Source organism: Aedes albopictus, chromosome 2, assembly GCF_035046485.1.
Source record: "Aedes albopictus strain Foshan chromosome 2, AalbF5, whole genome shotgun sequence".
Taxonomy (NCBI): Eukaryota; Metazoa; Arthropoda; class Insecta; order Diptera; family Culicidae; genus Aedes; species Aedes albopictus.
In genome coordinates this window covers 148,260,425-148,283,457 of record NC_085137.1, presented here as the reverse complement: position 1 = coordinate 148,283,457, position 23,033 = coordinate 148,260,425, and the positions used below count along the sequence as shown (strand labels likewise).

Here is a 23,033-nt window from a genome sequence, read left to right as displayed (position 1 = left end):
GGCCAAATGCCAAAAAGAACCAAACCTATGCATGCGACACATCGAACCGCGGTCTTTTTTTAAACCATGAGGAACGATTAGCAAGAAAATAGGCTCAGACCACATTAGAGGCTACCGATAGTGATGCAAAACCAGCATTGGGTGCTTCCTAGGGTGCTTCGCAGGAACTTCAAAAATGAACAAAGTCAATGCAAGCGAAAAATATGTGTAAGAAAACAAAATCTTGACTGAACTAAGGCCACATACATACAGACGTCTTATTCTACTCACTCTCCATCGTCCTTGTTTTCTACGGTTGAAACAAATATTAATCGTTGTTGCTCGTTTGACGTCTACTCACTACCAACATCAAGCCGCAGTAAAACGCATCCTGATTAGCATTCGGCGATTATTTTTTCGTAACGATGAATATAATAGCAATATGTTACAAATGATATGTCTGTTTATCTGTACTAAAGCAATCTCATCAAATCACTGAGGTGTAAAAATATACAGTAGGATAGGTCAACGTTATATGAGAAAATTATCGCATCATCCCCGGAGAAAGTTTTTTCAATCCTCTTTTCCGTCTAAAACTACTGGGAATTTTCTTATGGGATTTAGTATGGGCAATTTCACTTGCTTGCATATTTTGTCAAATTTTACATGAATTTTGTAACCTATGATAATCAAATATAGCCTAAAGTGTGAAGAAAAAACTATGTCGAAGACCGTAAAGCAGGGCTGTCCAACATACGGCCCGTGGAATCGATGAATGAAACTTGGCCCAAGGATTGAAATATTTGAAGATATTTCATATTTAAATAAAATTTAATATTAAAAATAAACTCGAAATAAGTAGAGTGTTTTGTTAAAAAATTTCAAAGATTAAAAAATTTAAATACATAAATTTTAAAATTTTAAACTTGAAAGGTACAGCCAAATTTGAAGCAGAATTTCAGCAAAATTTACTGAATTTCAGAAAAACGTTGCTGCTTAACAGCAGAGTTTACTGAACAAATCAGGGAAGTTTGCTGAATTTCAGCAAATTGTTTGCTGCAACCTGCAGTTCGGCAAAATTCAGAAAAAAAGTATTCAGGGTGATTTTTGCAAAAAAATCAAGAATTCTTGCTCACATTTTTATGACCCAAATGATGTCAGTGTTGTGATTTGCCGTGAGAACGGGTAATCGGATGTACAAAATTTCACTGTTGCATTCGTGCTTTCGAAATTTGATGTCGAAATTTAATGTCTGGCCCGTCGACTGGTATGGAGTATCACTTGTGGCCCGCGGTCACGAAAGGATGGGCAGGCCTGCCGTAAAGTCATCTGTGATTGTGAAAGACGTTATATCCTAGCTTGTAATTATCGTCTTGATGTTGATCGGTCTTCAGTGATAATGAAGGTGCTCAAGCAGTCAACTGAAAATTCTGATATTTTTCAGCCCAGTCTATACGTTTAACGTAACGTCGGAATATGTTCAACTAATAAATTTCCCAATTTTATTAAAATTATTGCTTTTCTAAATAAGGTATTCTCAGGATTCAGAAACAGTTCGCATTACGTCGACGGAAAGATCATGCTTCGGAATGATGACCCTAGCATAGAATCTAGCTAAACAAACAATAGTAGCAGATTTCAAAAACAGGACCGAATTCTAAACCGCCCGATAGGTAGGAGATTGTCCACATCACGACGGTTTCAAACCGAACGGACTCAATAAATACCAAAACTTTCGTATGACATTTTTAAGTTGGGCAAGGCCATCATGACTAGGAAACCTTGACCGATTGAACCCTTGAAAAGGCCCCATACAGATCGAAACATCGGAAAAAAAATCATAAACTAGTGTTTTAGATTCCCCCAAAAGGCTGAAGCCAACATTCTGAAGCAAAATAATCCCAGTCGTATCCCAACCAAGGAAAGATCATGGGTACATGTTTGACGAGAAAGGCACTATCACCACTAGGTGGATTATCCGGGTTTTTTTCATTGATTTCGAAAAATTTAGCTAATTTGCAATAACTTTTGTTCTACCACCTTTTTCGGAAACGCTTTTTTGGCATAGATAATAGTCGTTCAAAGTCGTGGGAAGGAAAGGGTTAAAAAGTGTACAGAAGTAAAATGTCTTTTTGTGTCCCACGCTAATGACCCAATAGATGTTTGACGCGATCAGGATTTGTACTAATATTGAAGGAATGTGTACGGTGGACTATCGGTTTAATACAACGAAACCAGAAAACGAAAAGGAGCAAAGTCCCATCAAATTGCGGGAAAGAGTGTAGTTTCCGAAAGGAAACAGACACTTTTAATAACCACGCTTTTGGTAGCAGCAAAAGCCGATAGTCCACTGCACACCAACACCCTAGGTTAAGATTGCTGCCATCACGATCGGAGAGCGGAGAGCAGAGTCTCGTTGGACGAAACGCTGCACTGAACCCAAGAGTGAGTCCCGTGTATCCATGCGTACGATCGAGAAGTACAAAATCCGTGTGTCGAGTGCTCAACGCAGTTTTCGAGAAAGCTGGAAAAAGTTATACGGATAGCGCCCAAGAACGATTGAAGTGTCTGCAGTGAAAAGTGCACATATTGCGGCCAATCTAGACCAGTTTCCATGACGGTTCCCAAGTTTCGGGGGAGTATTATCGGTGGTCGGGTCAAGAAACTCGAAGAATGCCCAGTTAAGGTCCGAAGTGATGTGAACGTGGATGACCGTAATGAGTGGGAAGTTGCGCCACGTGGACCCACATGGCGGTCCCATTTGGTGGATCTGTAGTTTTGAATTCGAGTTCTAGAGCGAGTCCGAAGGACCACGGTAGCAAACGTTGAGTTCATGGTGGGATGAAGTAGCGGGCGTCTACAGACCCGATCTTGAGCAAAAGCAGTGTTCCCAGTCGGATAGAAGTGAGCCGGAGGAAGTGACATTCGCCCGTGGAAGAGGTGTGGCACTGGTGTATGGGGGCGTAGGCGGACTAGTGAGCTAGAAGATTGGAAGATTGGGAAGTGGAAAGTGTGATGGAGAGTCGTGGCAGCATGAGTTGGGTTCGGTGAAGAGCGGTATCAGCGATAACGAAAGCGAGACGCGTCGTGGTAGCAGGTGGTCCCACCGTGAACGCGTGTGCCTAAACTACCTATATTGTAAATGGGAGGAATTGGAAATAAAAGCATGCTTGCCAAGAAATCGTTAGAAGAGTCAATAAAGTGGTCTAGTTTTGGAGAAAGAAGTTTTAAATCCGTTACAGGTCCAACCCACAAGAGTCAAATGAGAGCATTCGATAAGTGAAAGTTTGATCCATACTGTAATTCTTATTTATCGGTTCTGTAGAAATCCCGAATGGTAGCAATTTCTTTTCAATATTGTTCGTGCAGTTGAAAATCGGAATTTTTGACACGCGAAAATCGATGTTTCTCCTAAACCGTGTGTCGGACGTATGTCGGGCACAGTGCGCTGGATAGAGGGCCAGGTCCGCTGTCCAGCGCACTACGTCCGACGTTAGGTTTCACGTATGGATTTTGAGGAAATTCGATTGTCGGGTGCGGGGAAACTTCGGGTTTCAACCGCGACGAAAATACTACGTTGACGCAAACTATTCCACAATTCAGGGAGTTTTCTTTCACAGCAATGTTCTTTTCGCGTCGACCGGTATTTCTAGCTATAGTTTATCATCAGTGTATTTCAATTCCAACAGTTCACAGTAAAATGAAATATAGGTACTTAATAAGTTAATCAGTTATTCAGAGTGTCCGTTCGCTGTTCACTACCAAACTTGTCGCTCTTCTCCGGTAAGGATAAATGTATAAAACTACATTCATGTGTTTCTGTTTTTACTTTCTGTTGTGTTTGGATGAACAAGGTAAATTTTGTTTTTGCCAAGTAGAAAAGTAGAATAAATTTTAAAACCGTGACAATTTCATTAAAATTCTTATGACAAAATAATACTATGTTTTCGGTTTGAAGTTGTTTCACTTAATTGTCCTAATAACTAATTCTTAGTTGAAAATGCATCATATTATTAGAGTAAAGGATGGACAAGTCACATCTGTAGTTCAAACTTCAAAAGTATTATTCCTAGTTTTATTAGGGCTTCAAACCGGTTTTACAGCCTATTTCAAATGACAGTATTCGCCATAAAACGCTCAATGTTATCAGCAAAAAATCCGTACGTGATTTCCTCCTGAATTGCTGATATTTGATAATTTCGATGTTTTTGTAACAATTTTCTACGAAACAAGTGATCCGAAAATGGTTCTACAACGAGTCGTCGTAACCCCCTTTACTCTATGTTTTAACTTTTTTGATTTATCTACCATTGCCTGCCCCAGAACAGGACATTTTCTGTGACCAAATTCAATTCGTATATCTTATGCGAACGGTGTGAGTTCGAACCGATTAATTTAACAAATCCGTTTTTGCGATTCTTAATTTCTTTGAGCAATTGTGTTTCTCCAAAATGAAAATCTGTTAAAATGTGTCTGCGAAACATTTCGCCGCACACACACAAACAAGTAATTATGGTTGATATTTTGTCCTTAGGGCTACAATTCAATAAATATGAATATGGTTTCGGTACCTATATGTATATGTAGTCTATCTTCTGTTCGTTTTTTTCCGTACGGCTTCCATCGGAATCCGTCCTACAGAGAGCGTTGAATGAAATGCAAAAAAAAAACTGAATGCATAAAAATGCTAACATAGTTAAATCCAAAGGAAATGTTTTATGAACCCGTGTTTCGGTGATAGGATTTCTATTCGGCTAAACGTTGATGTTGTTGCCTTCTGCGTCTTCACTTTCGAATATCTATACACAATACATACGGTTGGGCTTAGTCGCACTTCCTCGGTCGTGGTGGCGCAAAAATCGTGGTGTGTCTCACCACAGGCCTGACAACGATATCACCGCCAATGAAAGTAGAGAGCAAGTAAGCGCCGCATCCTGGTGAAATGATGAATCGAGAGATTAGTATTTAACAAATCAATGAATCACCTAAGTCAGCTAGATTGAATGGTCAAAGATATCTTGATACTAGCTAACTTAGTACTTTTTAAAAGTTTTGGCGACCAATTCTTTGCATTTATTTAGTAAGTAATTGAAAGAAAAACTGTGATCATCTTTGTTCAGTTAAAAAATCTCAAGAAACCAAATCATACCTCAATAAGGCATCCGTGCAGATCCAACCCGAGACCGTCCGTCAACTACAGCGAGGTGACCATCGGTGGCGAACTGGATGCCTGCGATGCCTGCAGTTCCGGCTCGTCCAAATCTTCCACCACAATCGCTCCCCGTTCCACGTTTGCCATCGTACCGCTGATCATGCTGGTGCTGCTGATGCTGCTGCTAGTACCACCATCCAGCAACATCTCTGCGGCCACCGCAATCTTCACCGTGGACACGACGGCGGAGGACATCGGCGATGCCGTTGTGGATACCTTTCGGATCACCTCACCCTTCTCACTATTACTAATCTTATTGCTGGTAGTTTTCACGTTGCTAATACTGCTGATGCTGCTGCTGCTGCCACTACTACCACCTCCGCCAACACCACCACTCTCACCGGAAACGGGTACGTTCCCGTCGCTGGGTCCTGCCACACTGTTCACTCGACTGATGCTGGAGCCCAGGCCACCACCGTTGACGCTGCTGACGTACTGGTAGATGAAGTTCCGGTCGAAGCTACGCACCATTTTGTAGGATTTGCTCAGCAGGAAGCGGGTGATATTCTGCACGTACTCGTCCACGTCGATGATCATTTCGTCTTCCTCGTAGTAGTGCACCAGGTGGATCGATATCACCTTGACGTGAACCCGGTCGAAGGGGATGGTTTGTAGGATCTGTAAAATATGAAGAGAAAAAGAGGATTCTGTTGATGTCGCAGAGGTTTGGAGACGATGAACAAGGCGGGGTTGAACAGGAACAATAACGTTTATTTAAAGAACACGTCTTAGCCTGTCTTAGCTAATTGGTGGTTCGATTAGGCAGGAATGAGAAAATTTTGTAACAACCCTAGTTTAGTAGCTGTATTCCTTCACTCCATGTTACGGTTGTCAGGGGCGTAGCGGGGTTGCTAAATGGGGTGCACGATTGCTCCAGTTTTCAACAGATTCAATATTGTTACGTCACTAAAATAATAATCTCAATTCAGGAGGAATCCTCGAAGAAATTTAAGGAGGTATCTTATCTTTGAATGAAGTCCAGAAAGTATCACCGGAAGAATTCTAGGAAGAATCTCCGAAGGAATTTCAGGAAGAATCGTCGAGGAAATTCAAGGAGTAATCTTCGAAGGAAGTCTAGGAGGAATCTCGAAGAAATTACAGTAAAAATCCCAGCAGGAATTCCATGGGGAACCACCCATGGAATTCCAAGTAGAATCTGTTGGAAGTAAGGTAGCGTTGAACGCTCGGATAGCGTCGAACCTTCAGGTACGAGTTTGTAGTGTTGGAGTGAGGTAGATTAGTTGGCGTAGGTATGTTGTTATTAAAGAAGAATGTCAAATTGTATATACCTGGAATGAATAAAGAGTGTGGCGGTTGCTGATTGTCTTGCGTTCTTTTTATTTATTATTAAGAAACAGGCATCGACGGAGCTAGCCTCGCTATGGCCTGCGTAGCCATGGTGGACTAGCTCCAACAGAATCCTCAAAGGTTTTTCAAGGAGAAATCCCGATGGAATTCCAAGTCGAATCCCCATAGGAAATCCAGGAGAAATCTCCAATAAAAATTCAAGAAGAAATCCCCAAAGGAACTCTAGGAATAATCCCTAAATTTCAGGAGGAATTTTCGAAGGAATTCTTAGAGAAATTACCGAAGGAATTCGATATGGAAATCTCGAAGGAATTCCAGGAGGAATCCACGACGGAATATCAAGAGGAATTACCAAAAGAATTTCAGGAGGAATTAAAGAAGGAAGTTCAGGAAGAATCCCGACGGAATTCCAGAGAGAAATTGCAAAAGGAATTCGAGAAGAAATCCCCAAAAAAAATCTAAAAGGAACCATGGTAAAATATTTAGGAGAAATCCGCGTAGGAATTCCAGGAGAAACCCTCGAAGGAATTTTATGAGAAATCACTGGATAAATTTTAATAGGAATCCCCGAAGGAATTATAGGAGGAATCCCCACAAGAATTAAAAAAAAAAATCCCGAAAGAACTGCAGCACAAATCCCAAAGGAATTTCAGCTATAATCCAGTAAGCAATTCCAACAGGAATCCCCCAAAAAAATCCTAGCGGGAATTTCCAAGGGAATTCGAGAAAAAATCCCCAACGGATTTCTAGGAGGAATTAACAAAAAATATCAAGAAGGAATCTCTCAAGAAGCTCCAGGAGAAACTCTCAGGAATTCTAGGAGGAATCCCTGAAAGAATTCTATGTGAAATTCCAGAAGGAATTCCACGAGTAATACAAAGAGGAATCTCCGAAGATATTCAAAGAGGAATCACCAAAAGAATTCCTAGAGAAAACTCGAAGGAAATCCAGGAGGAATCTCCGAAGAAATTCCATTGGAAATTCCCATATAAATTTCATGAGGAGTCCCCGACGGAATATCAGGAGGAATTCCTGAAGGAATTCCAGGAAAAATCCCCGAAAAAACTCTAGGAGGAATCGCCGAAGGAATTCCACAAGGAATCTCCGAAAGAATTCAAGGAGGAACCTCCGAATGAATTACAGTAGAAATCCCTGCAGGAATCCCAGAGGGAACCCCTGAAGGAATTCTGGGAGGAATCTTCAAATTATTTCCAAGCGGAATAATCGAAGGATTTTAAAAAGGAATCCCCATAGTAAGTCCAGGAGAAATCTCCGAAGGAATTCCAGGAGGAATCCCCGAATTTCTAGATGAATCCCCGAAGAACTTCTAGGAGAGATCATCGAAGGAATTCCAGGATGATTCCTGAAGGAATTCTAAGAGGAATCTCTGAAGGAAATCCAGGAGGAATCTCCGAAGGAATTCGAAGAAAAATAGTCAACGAAATTCAGGAGGAATTTTTAAAGGAAGTCTAGGAGGAAGATCCGAAAAAAATGAAGGATGAATCTCCAAGGAAATTCCAAGAAAAATCCCTGAAAGAATTCCAGGAGAAATTCCCGAAGGAATTACAGGAGGAATATCCGAAGATATTCCAGTAGGAATTACCGAAGGAATTCCAGGAGGAATCCTCTAAGGAAGTCCTGGGAACCCGTGAAGTCCAGGAGGAATCCCCCGAAGCAATTACAGGAGAAATCCCTGCAGGAATTCCAGGGGGAATTCCTGAACAAAATCTGGTAGGATTGTCCGGAGGATTTGCAGGCGGAATCCTCGAAGGATTTTTTGCGGAATCTTTCGAAGAATTTCTGGAAGAATTTCAGAAGGACATCCTGGAGGAATTCTTGTAGAAACTCCATAAGAGATCCCTCATGAAAATCCGGGAGATATGCGTGATTCTAAGGAAATTATTGAAGAAACTCCTATAAGATTCCCTGAAAAAACGTCCTGGAATTCCCGTGAGACCTCCTGGAAAATTCTCAATTTTAATTTCTACAATCTGAAAGAACCCCAGCAGCGATCCCTGAAAGAACTCCTGGAAGAATCCCTAAAGAAACTTCTCGAGGAATCCCCTAAGGATATCCTAAGCTTAGAAGGAACTTTTCTAAAGGAATCCCTGAATAAACTTCTGGGGGAATCCCTGAGTTCTCCAGCTGATAACCTTGGATCCTCCTATAATACTCCCTGAAGGAACTCCTGGAGAGATTTGAAGGAACTTCTGTAGGAATCCCTGAAGAAATTCAGGAGGAATCTCTGAATAAACATCGGCAAGAATCGCTGAAATTCCTGGAGGAATCTCTCAACCCTAGACTTATTTCTCAAGACTTCCTGCAGGAATTCCTGAAGAAAATTATTACGGAATTCTCGATGGATCTCCAGGAGGCATTTATGAATCCTCCTGAAAGAATCTCTGAAGGTACTTCTGCAAAGATACCTGAGCGAACTCCTGTTCAAATAAATTTCTGGAGGAATTACTATTGAACACCTGGAGGCATCCTTCATGAAGCTTTTAGTATCCCTTAACGAACTCCTGGAGAGATCATCGAAGGAACTTCAGGAGCAATCCTGGAAAGAACTCCTGAAAGAATATCTGAAAAAAAATCATGAGGCATCCCGAAGTAATTCCAAGAGGATTACCTGAAGGAATTTCAGGAGGGATACTAGAAAGAATTCCTGTAGAAAGCCTTGATAAAACTCCCGGAGTGATCCCTGAAGGATCTCTTTGGGAGATCCCTACAAAACGTCAGGAAAAATCCCTTGTTGGAATTCTAGAGGAATTTGTGAAGGATGTCCTGGAGGAATCTCTGAAGGAACTGCTGGACTAGTTTCTAATGAAACGTTTGTATGTATTACTGAAGGAACTTCAGAAGGAATCCCTGACTAAACTCTCAGACCCTCAGTATCAACTGGATGCATCTCTGATGTATCTCTAGAAGGCATCCTAAAGGAATTCCTGGAGTTTTCCCTGACGGTACTCCTGTCGAGATCGGGAGATCTTCTGAAAAAAAAAAACAATCCAGGAGGCATCACTGAATCTTTCCGGAATAATCTTTGGAAAAACTTCTGGAGATATAAATGATGAATAATGAATCTAATGAAAAATTTTAAAAATCATATAATTCGTATTTGAATGCACACTCTGAAATTCCATTTGAATTTCTTCAGAAGTTCTTAATAAGTATTCTGCAGAATTGTTTTATGATAGTGTCAGTCAAAGTTCTATGATAGTGATCGTGAGAATGTTTTATCTTAACTTTATATAAACTTAATTTTGTTCGTGCACTGATCACCGGCGCGAAAAATGAAAATCGGCGGCGTGACAAACACCGGCGTATGGCGCGCCGCCGATGATTATGCGTTATTTGCCAGAAAACCGTTCGCCAGAAAACCATTTGCCAGAATACTATTTGCCCGAAAGTAGGGGTAGGCGGGGCAATATGGACACCCGGGGCAGAATGGACACCCTCAATATTTTGAAATATGCGAACTTTTTTGAACTTTTAATGAATGGAGAATATAGTCCATTTGTCTAAAACGTATTTTCAGGAAAGAAACATTCGAAATTAAAATTATACTTGATTTTAGACGAAAATGTTGCGTCCTCCGTTTTTTGTGCATGGAAATTATAATTTTCACACCATCTAAAATAAGATTTAGTGATTAATTTATTGCAGGTAGATTAAAACGTGATATTTCTAGAACACATGCAAGTAGTTTTGCTGTATCTACATGCTTAACATGTTTATATTTTCTTCTTTATTATATCAAAAATCAAGTTTGGAAATATCTTCTGCTGCCGGGGCAAAATGGACACTCACCTTTTTGAAAGAAGCGGCAAGGGGAAAATATAACCTAAATCACAAACCAACCAAATTCTTCGATTTCAGTATATTTTCGGTTTAATGTTCACTATAGTAGACATAGGGTGAAACAAATTGGTCAAAAAACGACATCAGTGGAAAATAGTTGTTCTAGGCACAGCTGTACATGCCGACAAAAACGAAGCTTTATCCAAAACAGCCTGAATTTAAATTAACTGAACAAAAATGAACTCATTCGGCGTATTACACAAGTTTACAAAATAAAACGAAAGTCGTGAACTTCTGTCAACGACCAAAATTTTTTAGGCACAATTTAGTGCTGATTTCGAAACCGACCTTCAAAAAAAATTAAAGTAGAACAGTTTTTTAGTTTTAGCTCAATATCGAGTTTTGTAACTTTTCAAAATATGTAATTTACTAAAATTCAAATATATTGCGTTTCGTTCAACCAATTTTAAATCTTTTTCCATAAATTAAAAGATGAATACAATACCATTCGATCATCTGAATACAGGTTTTGCGTCAGATTGATGAAATTCAAGATATCGGCGAGTTTTAGGGACAAACTTCTTAAATTTTAGCAAAATTCCCAAAATTTTTTGAAGAAATGTATTTTTTGCAATAAGAAAAAAACAACTTAAAAATTCTTTCTCGACATTTATTTGACATATCATATGTAGGCGAGTTACAGTAAAAATTTCAGCTCAATCGGAGCATTGATTACGGAGAATGAGATGTTTAAAGTGAGCGACTTTGCTTAAAAATAGAACAAAAATCGATTTCAAAGCATCAACCTCGTATGGAAAGTCGAAAAAATTTCCGCTCTACTGTAATTTTTTTCCTTCGCGTTTTCGAACTCAGGGCATGATTCTACACCAAAAATGATCATCAGCTTACCGAGTTCAAAAATGCTGTAAACTAGTGTTATTCATCCAAAATAGTTGTTTTGTAATGAAATGACTTTATAGGTGTAAATAATGTACGAAATTCATAAAAGTCTCATGGTGTCCATATTGCCCCATGGGGGTGTCCATTCTGCCCCGTATGCTTGAAGACGGTCATGAAAAACTAACATTTTTCATAACAATTTTTGAAGTGGATAAATCATTTTTCTTCGTGAACATTCTTATGCAATAGATGCTAAATAGACTTTAAAAGGATACATGTATCAAAAAACTAAACTTTTTTGACATCTTGCCAGGTAAAGTTGGCAAAAACCTTAGGGTGTCCATATTGCCCCGCCTACCCCTACCATTTGCCGGAATGTACCAATCCCCAGAATTTTATATTAAATATTGAATTCTGGGGATTGGTATATTCTGGCAAATGGTACTTTCGGGCAAATAGAAATTTTCTTCATTTTCTTAGAATTAATTGAAACTAAAGATGTGATTGTGAGAATTTGGTAGATATACACACTTAATTTTGACCGAGTTCGGTAACTTTTTGACGAGATTATAACTGCTGAGCACCGAACTCGTTCAGCAAAAATGCATTGTTTACCTTTTCCATACCATTTTGACAGTTGTTTTACTGAACCTCAGTAAAATCGATTACCGAAACTACCGAGATCATACTGCTGTTCTAATCTCGTCAAAAAAGTACCGAACAGGCAATTCTGAAATAAGTGTGTATTTCAGTCCATTAACATAAAAAATGTCATCAGTTTCAATCTTCTACAATAATTCAATATGTTCACTGCTAGGATGATCTCTTGGTTTGTTTCGATAAAAGACGACTAGGGCTAGAACAACGGAAACAACTGGAAATGATTCACCGATAGTTATTGAGCATAGAGAAAATCGATGAAGAGAAATCTATCATTACAGATACGTCTGTATGATACTGAGCGCGAGGCTTCGATGTAACTAGGCTATAAGTGCATGGGTCCACAAACATCTGGTATGGTCAAAAGTCAAAATACTGCTGACCGAAGTCCATTAGGCCGAATGGTCAAAGGATAGAATGATGATCACAAATCGCAATTCAGTGATTATGGAACAGAACGGTCAACGGTTTCTTAAATTTGTTCGGTTTTCCAATAATAAGCTGATACTTCTATTTACAATATCAATATTGCCGTATTGTTCTATCGCAATCAACAATTAATGTCGAAATCTAATCTTATTAACTAAGAAGAACAGCCTATGTTTAAACGCAGGCAAAATTCACTAGTTGAACATCACCGGATTCGGTGCAAAAAAACTATTTTTCTACAACGAAACTATTCTCTCTAGTTCAAATAATGAAGTTTTCCTTCTTCTAAACACAGGCTCCTCTCCTCTTCTTGGCGTAACGTCCTCACTGGGACAAAGCCTGCTTCTCAACTTCACAGTTTTTAACTGAGAGCTTCCTCTGCCAATGACCATTTTGCATGTGTATATCGTGTGGCAGGCACGAAGATACTCTATGCCCAAGGAAGTCGAGGAAATTTCCTTTACGAAAAGATCCTGGACCGACCGGGAATCGAACCCGTCACCCTCAGCATGGTCATGCTGAATACCCGTGCGTTTACCGCCTCGGCTATATGGGCCCCTAAACACAGGCTCTTCTTTCTAGTTTTATTGTAAGACTAGTTTTTGGCATGAATTGTTGATTATGTTAGAATCATAAAGCAATATTGGTATTGCGGAACTTATAGTTTAATTATTGAAAAAAAAATAACAGATCTTAAACCCGTTTGGTTTATTGTTCCTATAATTAAAAGAAGGAAAGATTCATGGGTAAAATACAGTAGCTCAAACTTCAACAATTATTTTAACAGCATAAAAGGAGAAAACGAAAAAAAATATTGCCATTATGCAAAATAACTTTTTGACCTAATGAACGTCGACCAAATGACATTCGACCCGACGGCCTTTAGCCGAATGCCCTAATACCATTGATATTAAGATTCTATAACAGTATACTGCCGAAGCGCCATTAGCCATGATATCAAAGCCCAAATATGTTAGGCTCACATGCTACAATCACCGTGATAAGGGAATTTATTTGTTAAAAATGGCGCAAATAAACTAAGAAGTTCATCTAGAAAGAACAGCAGATGATTAAAAGAAGGAAAAAACTCTGCTGGAATTATTAGAGTTAATTTATTCAAGAACAAGCTTTTTATAGCATTTGATCAAGTGACATTCGGCCAAATGGTAATGGCTTTCGGGCAGTGACAGTCAGGCTAATGGTATAGGTAAAATCGTCACTTAAGTTATTATTTCTGTGTATATTTCTCATTGCTTCTAAAAGGTTTTTGTTTATGGTATTCGATTGACTTAAGTCTGTGATCAACAATTCCATGTAATTTTGATGTTTGGCACAAAAATTATTATTTAAAGTGATCATGTTATTGTTATTGTCAAAAATAAGCTTAAAAAAATACTTCCAATTGAAAGCAGAAAACCTTTGAAAAATATAAGTAAAGCCAAAAATTCCATATCAGTAAAAGCTGGAAAAAAAAATCCTATGTGTTGAAGAAAGGAAAATCTTTGATGAGTATTGATCAAATTCCGTCAAAATAATATTTGATCAATTGGATCCACGTCATGATCAACTTGTCCACAATACAAATTTGTGGAAAGGTTTTAATTGGAAAAATAAGCTGTTGCGCGCAATAAAATAATTAAATAACATAAAAGATTTAATGTATTGTGAAGTTTGAAAGGTTTGAGTTTTATTCTATCGATCCCAAACAAATAAAAAAAACACGATTTATTGTTCAATAAGAATGTTTTAAATTATCATTAGATTAGGAACACTTCTGGATTGAGGACTTTGGAAAATTTCTGGGAAATGGTACATTCTGGCAAATGGTTTTCTGGGAAATGGTTCTTTCTGGCCAATGGCATCGTGGCGAATGGTTTTTTGGCAAAATTCGCCAGAAAACCATTCGCCAGAATGTCATTGGCCAGAAAGACATTTGCCAGAAAAAAACATTTCGCAGAAAACCGTTTGCCAGAAAGAACCATTTCCCAGAAAATCATTTTCCAGAACGTACCATTTCCCAGAAAGTACCATTTCCCAATTTAATATCGCAATTTAATATCGCACAATCGCCGCCGATACCTCGGTCGGCGTCGGCGTGGGACAAAAAGTGTCGGCGGCGGCGGCGTGGCGTGGCGGCGCACAGATCTAAGCTAACCCTGAACCACTGTGACGCAGCTCGGCTACTGCTTTGTCAGGCAGTGAATGGGGACGGCTATCGGCATCATAGCGGACCTATACCGAGTACCCACTGGCAATTGGGTCGCGGAAGGGTCCGGCAAAATGGTGGCGATATGAACGACAAGTGTACCTCGTCCAGGAGTTAGTGTCTACTACCTATGAGGGCTTCGTGGTCACCAAAGTAAACGGGGTCTTCTTCTGTAGCAGATATGCGCCTCCGCGGTGACCGATCGAGCAGTTCACGCAGATGTCCGTGCTAATACGACGAAGGCCGGTGGCAACTGCGGGTGACTTCAATGCCTGGGTCGTGGAATGGGAAGTCGTTTCATGAACCAGCGGGGTCAGACCCTGCTAGAGACAAGGCTAAGCCCTCGCATATGGAAGACATCATACTTCGACGAAGGTATAATTAGGAAGACGCTCCGCCGTGAGTGGAGCCTACTTGGTTTAGACAGCAACGAGCTGATAGCGGTGCTCTTGCGTGTGTGCGATGTGACCATGACTAGGAGAGTCCACTCTAGAATTGGGAGAACACCAGGTTACTGGTGGACTCAAGCAATTGCAGAAATGTACCGTGCCTGCCTACGGGCTGGGCGGCGGATGCAGCGAGCACGATCTGAGAAAGAGCGAAACGAACGACGGGTGGTGCTTGCCACAGCAAAAGTTGCAGTGAAGACCGGGATAAGGGCAAGGAAAACGATGTGCTTTAAAGGTCTCCGTCAGAGTGCCAATGCAAATCCGTGGGGTGATGCCTACAGGATCGTGATGGCCAAGAGATCTCCATAGATGTTGGGAGGGGAATATCGAGGGGCTTTTTCCACACCACGATCCTAGTCTTTGGTCTCCTTTCGTAGGACAGTCCGGGACTGGGGCTAACGATGAGGAGAGGGTTGTCGATGTGGAACTTGCGGGAATAGCAAAATCTCTAAGCTTAGGTAAGTTCCCAGATCCGGACGGAGTTCCGAACCTGGCCTTAAAAGTAGCTATTGCAGAGGCTCCCGAAATGTTCAGATTGATTGATTTAGCTATATTATAGAAACTTTCAGTCCTTGGCTGGTTCGTCTTTGAAGATGTTCAGCTATGCTATGCGGAAATGTCTGGACGAGGGAGTTTTCTCAGAAGTTTGGAAGAGACAGAGTCTGGTTCTATTGCCAAAGGCAGGAAAATACACGGAGACCCGTCGGCATATAGACCAATATGCTTGATCGACACGGCGGGGAAGATGCTGCAAAGATCATCTTAAATAGAATGTTGAGGTACACCGAGGGTGACAATGGTCTCTCGAGTAGCCAGTACGGCTTTAGAAAGGAGAGGTCGACCGTAAACGCTATCCTGTCGGTTACAAAAACCGCCGGTAAAGCACTCGAGCATAAGAGAAGGGTAATTCGCTATTTTGCAGTAGTTAGTGACTCTTTATTTAAGGAACGCGTTTAACCTTCCTTTTGCATCACGTTGGCAGCAGCTCGCTGACGCAATGTACGGTTTGGGTCAAAAAATGACCCTAATGCCAAAGGAGGGTTAATAGCGTCAGTTGGCCAGCTATTGCCGATGCGCTCCTACGTCTGAGGATACCCGGGTACCTGTACAAGATTCTCGGAAGTTACTTTCAGAATCGAGTACTAGTTTATGACACAGTAGTGGTGGGTCGGAAGTACTTTTACATAACCTCAGGAGTCCCGTTCTATCCTGTGTCCGATTTGCTGACGGCATTGCGCTCGAAGTCTACGGTGAGTCGATCGAAGAAGTGGAGTTGACTACCACCCACTCGATCAAGGAAATGGAGGCGTGCATGAGGTCCAGGAAAGGAAACTGGAGTTAGCTTACTACGAAACTAAAGTGATCTAAGATCTCCATTCTGGGCGATTGTCCGACATCGCCTTGACCAGCGGCCAAGTCAAATTTCTGTCGAATTCTTTTATTCCTTTGTGGAGGATGCTTCGCCATGAGCCAATTGGCCCGCCTCTGCTGCTATGTTCTTCTGGGGCCAATCTAACGCTTGCTTGCAGATTTCATTAACCGTGTTTACATCCTACGATTTGGTCTTTTTTTTCTAACAAGCAATGGTGCAGAGAAGAGAGAGAAGAAGTAGGAGCAAATGAATGGGCCAAGGATTGAACCCATGACTTGCTGCATACGAATCAGAAGCGGTAGCCACTAGACCACCAAGCCCGTCACAACTACCAACTGAACGCTTTAGCGAGCTTAGAAACGCTAATGTCGCACTAATCGAGAGAAATGATTTGTAGCAGATATTGGCAAAACATGGTTTTCTGCTGAAACTAATAATAAGGCCAATACGTTCATGGTTAGTTCAAATGAAATATTTTGGTTAAGTACCTAGTCTAATAAATGCTGGATAGGCTCAGTGTACCAGTTATGGCTATAGTACCTCAAATTCGCCATAGTTGATTTTCAATCTTCAATTATACAAATCTACAGGAAAAAAATCGTGAACAACAGATCACGATCACAAAAGATGGTTGCAATCATTCAAACTTCACAATTTGCTCAAATTATGATATAAATAATTCATTTTCCTTAACTTTTCGGCTTCCTTGCACCCTATTTCGCCATAGTGTACCAGTTATGGCAAACCCCGTAAGGAATGCATGTAAATAGTGCGAAGTGGAACCGAAATTAACAAATGTGTCCATAACTGGTACAGGGTTCCTATCATTGGCACAAGCCGTAATAAATACTAAAAGTAGTTTTGGCTCAGCTAGTTTATTTTTCCTGTAAAGTATGGAAACTACACAATCATTTGACATATTGGAAACATTCGTCGGTCTTCTTCTTATTTTTGTAGAAATAGTTTTCCTTAGGTAGTGCGATAACTGGCACAGGCACCCTATATAAAACCTGCTGCGCTACATTAAAGTCAAGTCAAGGAAGGCATTCAGTGTCCCACACCCAACTTAATCCCTTTAACATGTAAGCAACAAACTTATCAACAATAATTTCTTCATTCATTATTACCCATTACAGGTCCCAATTCATCACCGACGGCGAATGTATCCTTTAATTAAGTCTGTCTACTAATACAAATTAATTCTAACAATTATCCTACCTGCAGTTCCTGTCCCTGACAGCCGAGGCTGAGCAAATCAATCGATGTCCTGTTGACGGCCAACATCAGTGTGTACACCGGGAAGCATTTGACACGTGGATGGAACCACTCCGTTTCCTCGTCCAGCACGCTGTTGATGCGCACCTCGCTGTCGTCATCGTGGTGGAGCGTTACCTACGGACAACATGAGAAATTCAGTTGTTTAGAACGCGGTGGTGGAGGAAATTTGTGATCCCGAGTAGAAAAGGATTACAGTAGAAGATTACATTATGAAGCTATTGTGAAACAAATTCAAAGTATTTTCCTGATTTCTCATTCACTTCTTCTCGGTATAATAACCCGGCCGTCAATCAATCAATCAACCGTCCCAACTCTTGCATATTACCTCTTTGGGGTAGGTGTTCGGCGATAGACACGCATGAATCACCTGCACGTTCGGCCGGAAGGCGTTCTGCTTGCGCAGGGAAAAGTACTTTCGCGGATCGGGTTCCACCAGGTAGCCACCCCAGTTCATGGTTTCCGCCAGCCAGGGGGCCGTCATCATCGAATCGCTAATGCCGGTCAGCGACTGGAAGAACGTTCCGAAGCGCTTCTTGCCGAGCAGATCGGACACGAAGTGGGCCATCTCCGGGGTCAGTTCGTGCCGGTTGGTGAAATTGAGGTGCTCCATCGGGGTGTTGGCATTGCGCATGAAGGTCATCGGGTACTTCTTCATGTGGATGTCGCGGACGTACTTTACCAGGGCGGGGTTATCCTGGGGCACGCCCATCAGGTCGTAATCGCGGGACATGTTTAACCGGAACTGCTGGTGTCGGATTTCTGCAACAAGAAAGAAAGGGGGAAATATTAGGGAGTGAAACTTATGACATATGAAAAGCCTCATCGATTTATCCCCAATTTTTCATACTGCTTTCTTCACAGACACATCTTTTTCATCTCTTCTTGGTGTAACGTCCCAACTACGACAAAGCCTTCTCCACAGTTATCAATTGAGAGCTTCCTCTGCCAATGCAATGATCGTTTTTCTTAGGAAAGCGTGAGCCGGAACGACATGCGAAGATTTTAAGTAATTGTCAATGGTAATGTGAATGGTAAGATATAAAATGCCCAATCTACAATAACCTACCGCCGAAAAAGGCGTGCAAGATATTTTTGCGCGCCCTGTCTAGCTGACTGAGACCGCCTGAGGACTCTTTCTTTGGTAAATAGAAAGCTAGTTCTTCTTTTTTTTGGTTTTTGTGAGCCGATCAACGACGGATCAGACAAATTCCGAGAGTACTACTTGCGAACTCATCAACTGTTTAAATTAGTTTAAAAGCAACGTACAATCCATCGAGAAGACATGGGTTTACAAATAATGTCCGAAAATGGTTATCTGACGGTAACCAATTAGGAATCATCCATTAAGTACATCACGCCAAGAGTAATTTTATCTAAAATGATTATTTTGTATAAAATCTATTTTTAGAGCAATTTTGTAGTCAAGGAGGCAAACGCCGTCCTTGCATCGACGCACACCTGCTGCTGCACCAGCCAGATCGATATCTCTGGCGGCCGCATGGTTAGCGAAAGGCGCGAGGCGCGAGAGCCCGGGCGGAAAGAAGCCCAATAAATTAATTTAAATACCGCATCCTCCGCTGGACTATAAAATTATATGTTTTGTGGTTTTCTGTGTTTTCCCCTCCATCACGGGTCGAACGCATTTCTAAGCCGTTCCCTGCTGCTGGCTTGGCTGTTGGTTGTTGGTGGGGTTGTTTTCTGGTGCTGTTTTGTTGCGTTTCCACCTTGTGGTTATGCGGGTCAAATTCTGGGTGTAATTTTCGTCGCTTTCCCTCCTCTGACCTACGGCGAACCCCTCTGCTCAGCTGATTTGACCTACCAGTCAATGATGGGGATGTAGTACAGTGAACAGATATTGTATTGGAACTTGTTGATGATGATTTCAGATACCACAATGTTTTGTTCAGTGTTGTAATTCAAATCGACCATTGATATTTTTGATATCGGAACCTTTCAAAAACTACCTAGACTGATCCAGACAAATTTCAAGAGTTTTGTGTGGAAAAAAGTCTACGAAAGAAGTTTCAAACTTTTTTTTACTCAGTAAGACTATACTGAGTGCGTCTGTTATCAAGTATCAGTAGGTCGGCTCCAGAGGCACGTTCGTAAGGGAGAATCCAAAAATGATGATGCATCTGGAGAAAAAAGAAAACAAGAGAGTATACCACAGGAGAGGGTTGCCATCAAGAGGAACCACACAGGAAAAATACCTGAAATAATCCCAGAGGATTCCCAGAACAAATCCTTTAAAGAATCTCGGGAGCAACCCCTGAAAAAAATAATCTCAAGAGAAGTCTTTGAGAGAATCCTGAAAAGGATTCCTAAAAAAAATCCCGAAAGGATTCCTGGAGAAATCATTAAAAAAAAAAATCTCAGAAGTAGGTATGCCCTGGAAGAATCTCTGAAGGAATATCTGAAGCAAATCTGTGTAGAATCAATAAAGAAATCTCCGAAGAAATACTCAAAAAATATCGAGAGGAATACCTGAATGAATTGTAGAAGGAGTTCCTGAAAGAATTCTGGGAGAAATTTCCGTGAAGAATCCTTGAAGGCCCCCTCTGGAGCAATCTCTATAGAAAATCTGGAAAGAATCAATGAAAAAATTCCGGGAGGACTCAATAAAGGAATCCTGGGAAAAAATTCCTGTGGGAATTTCGATAAAAACTATGAAAGAAACCCGGGAAATATTTTAAAAATCTCGAAGTAATTCTTGAAAGAAACCCAAAATCAGTCCTTTTGAATATCTTACAGGAATTCCTAAAAGAATTATGGGAGTGATCTATGGAGGAATTACAGAGAATTCCTGAATGGATCTCACGGTTTAAAAACCACTGAAGAAATCGTTGAAGGGATCCTTGGAGGATTACCAAGAAAAATGAATGTGTGAATTCCGAAAGGAATCCCTGCAGAAATTTCGGAAGAAATCCTAAGAGAAATCTCTGAAGGAACTCCGGAAGAAGTCTCTAAAGAATCCTGGGAGAAACCCCTGAAAGTATCCCTGATGGAATAAATAATTCCTAAAGGAAACCTGAGAAGAATCAATGATTGGATTACGGGGGACATTTTTGAAAGAATCCCTGAAAGGATCCAGGAGCAATTCCCATAGGAATAGCTAAATAAATTTTAAAAGAAATACCGTAAAACGGGGTATCATTGATCAGCGGGGTAACATTGATCGGCTTGACCGACCTCAAGAAATGTTCAAACAAGCATTTTGCATTGAATCTGTTTCTGCTATCGAATGATATATCGTAATCTGCTATTATTTAGCTATTGAATGGCATGTAATATTTGAAAATTGAATTTCATGAACATTGAAATAAATCGATTTTTCAATAGCTGTGTTTCGTAGCACAATGAGATGCATTGTCAAACATTCATGTATGACATGAATACTAGATACAATATGAAGTTCGAAATCACTGTATTACTTCAATATGATATTCATGAGTTTGATTTAATGAACGAAACTTTTATGAAAATGCTCTTTTTCAATAAAATATACGATTTATTGAAAGTAGGCTATCAATTGCTTAAGCCATTGCCTACCTGTAGGCGTTATTCGCGGTTTGAAGGATTTTAATCCTAAAATAACTCAAAAAGTACATAACTTGTAAGAATTTGGACAACATATTCGAAATCAGCGACCCCGAATTTAGTAAGTAAGGGTATTTTCAACACAAACGAACATTGTTAACTTAGGTGATCAATGTTACCCCAATTCAACAAAATCAAAAATTAGATTAAAAAGCCTATTTAAACATGTTAAAAAGTTTGACCATACTTTTTCGAGTAGCTTAACACATAATCAGAGAGCCAGTACTTATTTAAAAAAGATAAAACATGTAACATTCGCTTCAACAAGAGAATTATTCAAGAAAGATCGAAAATTCTGATCAATGTTACCCCGGATTACGGTACCAGAAAAAATACTAGCAGAAATCCAGCCAAAAAAAAACAAAGAAATAATTCACACGGAACTCCGGAAGAAATCCCTATAGGAATCCTGGAAAGAATCATTAAAAGAATATCTAGATGAATCTCGAGAGCAATTTTTAGAGGTAACTTGGGAAAAATCAGTGATGGAATTCCAAGAGGAATTACCAAACGAATCCCTGATGGAATACCGAAAATATCCCTGACGGAAACCTGGGAGGAATTATTGAAAGTATCTCGGAAGAACAGAATTCTAGAAAATATACTGGATAAATCCCTGAAGGAATTGCAGGGGAAATTCTCAAAGGATTCTTTCAAGTATTATTGATTTAGAGACACTCCTCCTGAATCCTGAATTTTCCCATTATATATTGATTTCTCATGGGATTCTTCAGGGATTTCTTTCAGCATTTATTTCTCGATTCATTCCATTGGTCGCTCCCGCCGTTGACCAATGGAATGAATCGAGAAATAAATGCTGAAAGAAATCCCTGAAGAATCCCATGAGAAATCAATATATAATTGGAAAATTCAGGATTCAGGAGGAGTGTCTCTAAATCAATAATACTTGAAAGAATGACAGAAGAAATCAATGAAGGAACCTCACAATGAATTTCGGAAGAAATCTCTGAAGAGTCCTTGACACAGTTCTTCAATATCACGGGATAAAATTTTTAAAGGACAACTGGGTTAAATCAATTAAGCAATCTTAGAGGAAATTCTTGAAGATATCTTGAAAGAAGTTCCTGAAGGAATCCTGAGAGAAACTCAGAAAGAATCTCACGAGGAATCCCTGATGGAAAGCCAGGAGACATTTTCAAAAGAAATTTTTGAAGGAATCCCATGAGAAATCAATTGGGTTCTTTAGAGGTATCCAGATTATTCCATAACACTAGTTTACAAAATAAAATGAAAGTCGGGAACTCCTGTCAACGACCAAAATTTTTGAAGCATAATTTAGCGCTGATTTCGAAACTGTGCTTCAAAAAATTTAAAGTAGAACAGTTTTTGAGTTTTAGCTCAATATCGAGTTTTACAACTTATAAAAATATGAAATTTAATTAAATTCAAATATCTTGCGTTTTGTTCAACCAATTTTAAATCTTTTTTCCATAAATTAAAAGCTGAATATAATACCATTCGATCATCTGAATGCAGGTTTTGCGTTAGATTGATGAAATTCAAGATATTGGCGAGTTTTTGGGACGATCTCCTTAAATTTTAGCAAAATTTCCAAAATATTATGAAGAAATGTATTTTTTTCAATAAGATAAAAACAATTAAAAAATTCTTTCTCAACGTTTACTTGACATATCATATGTAGGCGAGTTATAGTAAAAAAATCAGCTCAATCTGAGCATTGATTACGGAGAATGAGATGTGTGAAGTGAGCGACTTTGCTTAAAAATAGAACAAAAATCGATTTCAAATCATCAACCTTGTATGGAAAGTCGAAAAAATTTCTGCTCTACTGTAATTTTTTTCCTTCGCGTTCTCGAACTC

At 40.0% G+C, this 23,033-nt stretch overlaps 1 protein-coding gene across 2 annotated transcripts in view; it reads right to left on the bottom strand.

The window, feature by feature from the left end:
• Window positions 1-3,623: 3,623 nt before the first annotated feature.
• The window catches only part of LOC109428851 (protein Star), a 143,392-nt gene continuing 123,982 nt past the window's right edge, over window positions 3,624-23,033 (bottom strand). For both annotated transcript variants that reach the window (XM_062850587.1, XM_029859452.2), the window contains exons 3-6: window positions 17,920-18,353; window positions 17,535-17,708; window positions 5,129-5,809; window positions 3,624-4,913 (exon numbers count right to left, since the gene is read on the bottom strand). In XM_062850587.1, the coding sequence (XP_062706571.1) occupies window positions 5,174-5,809; window positions 17,535-17,708; window positions 17,920-18,353 (1,244 nt within the window). In that variant the 3' untranslated portion in view covers window positions 3,624-4,913; window positions 5,129-5,173. The remainder of the gene's footprint in view (window positions 4,914-5,128; window positions 5,810-17,534; window positions 17,709-17,919; window positions 18,354-23,033) is intronic.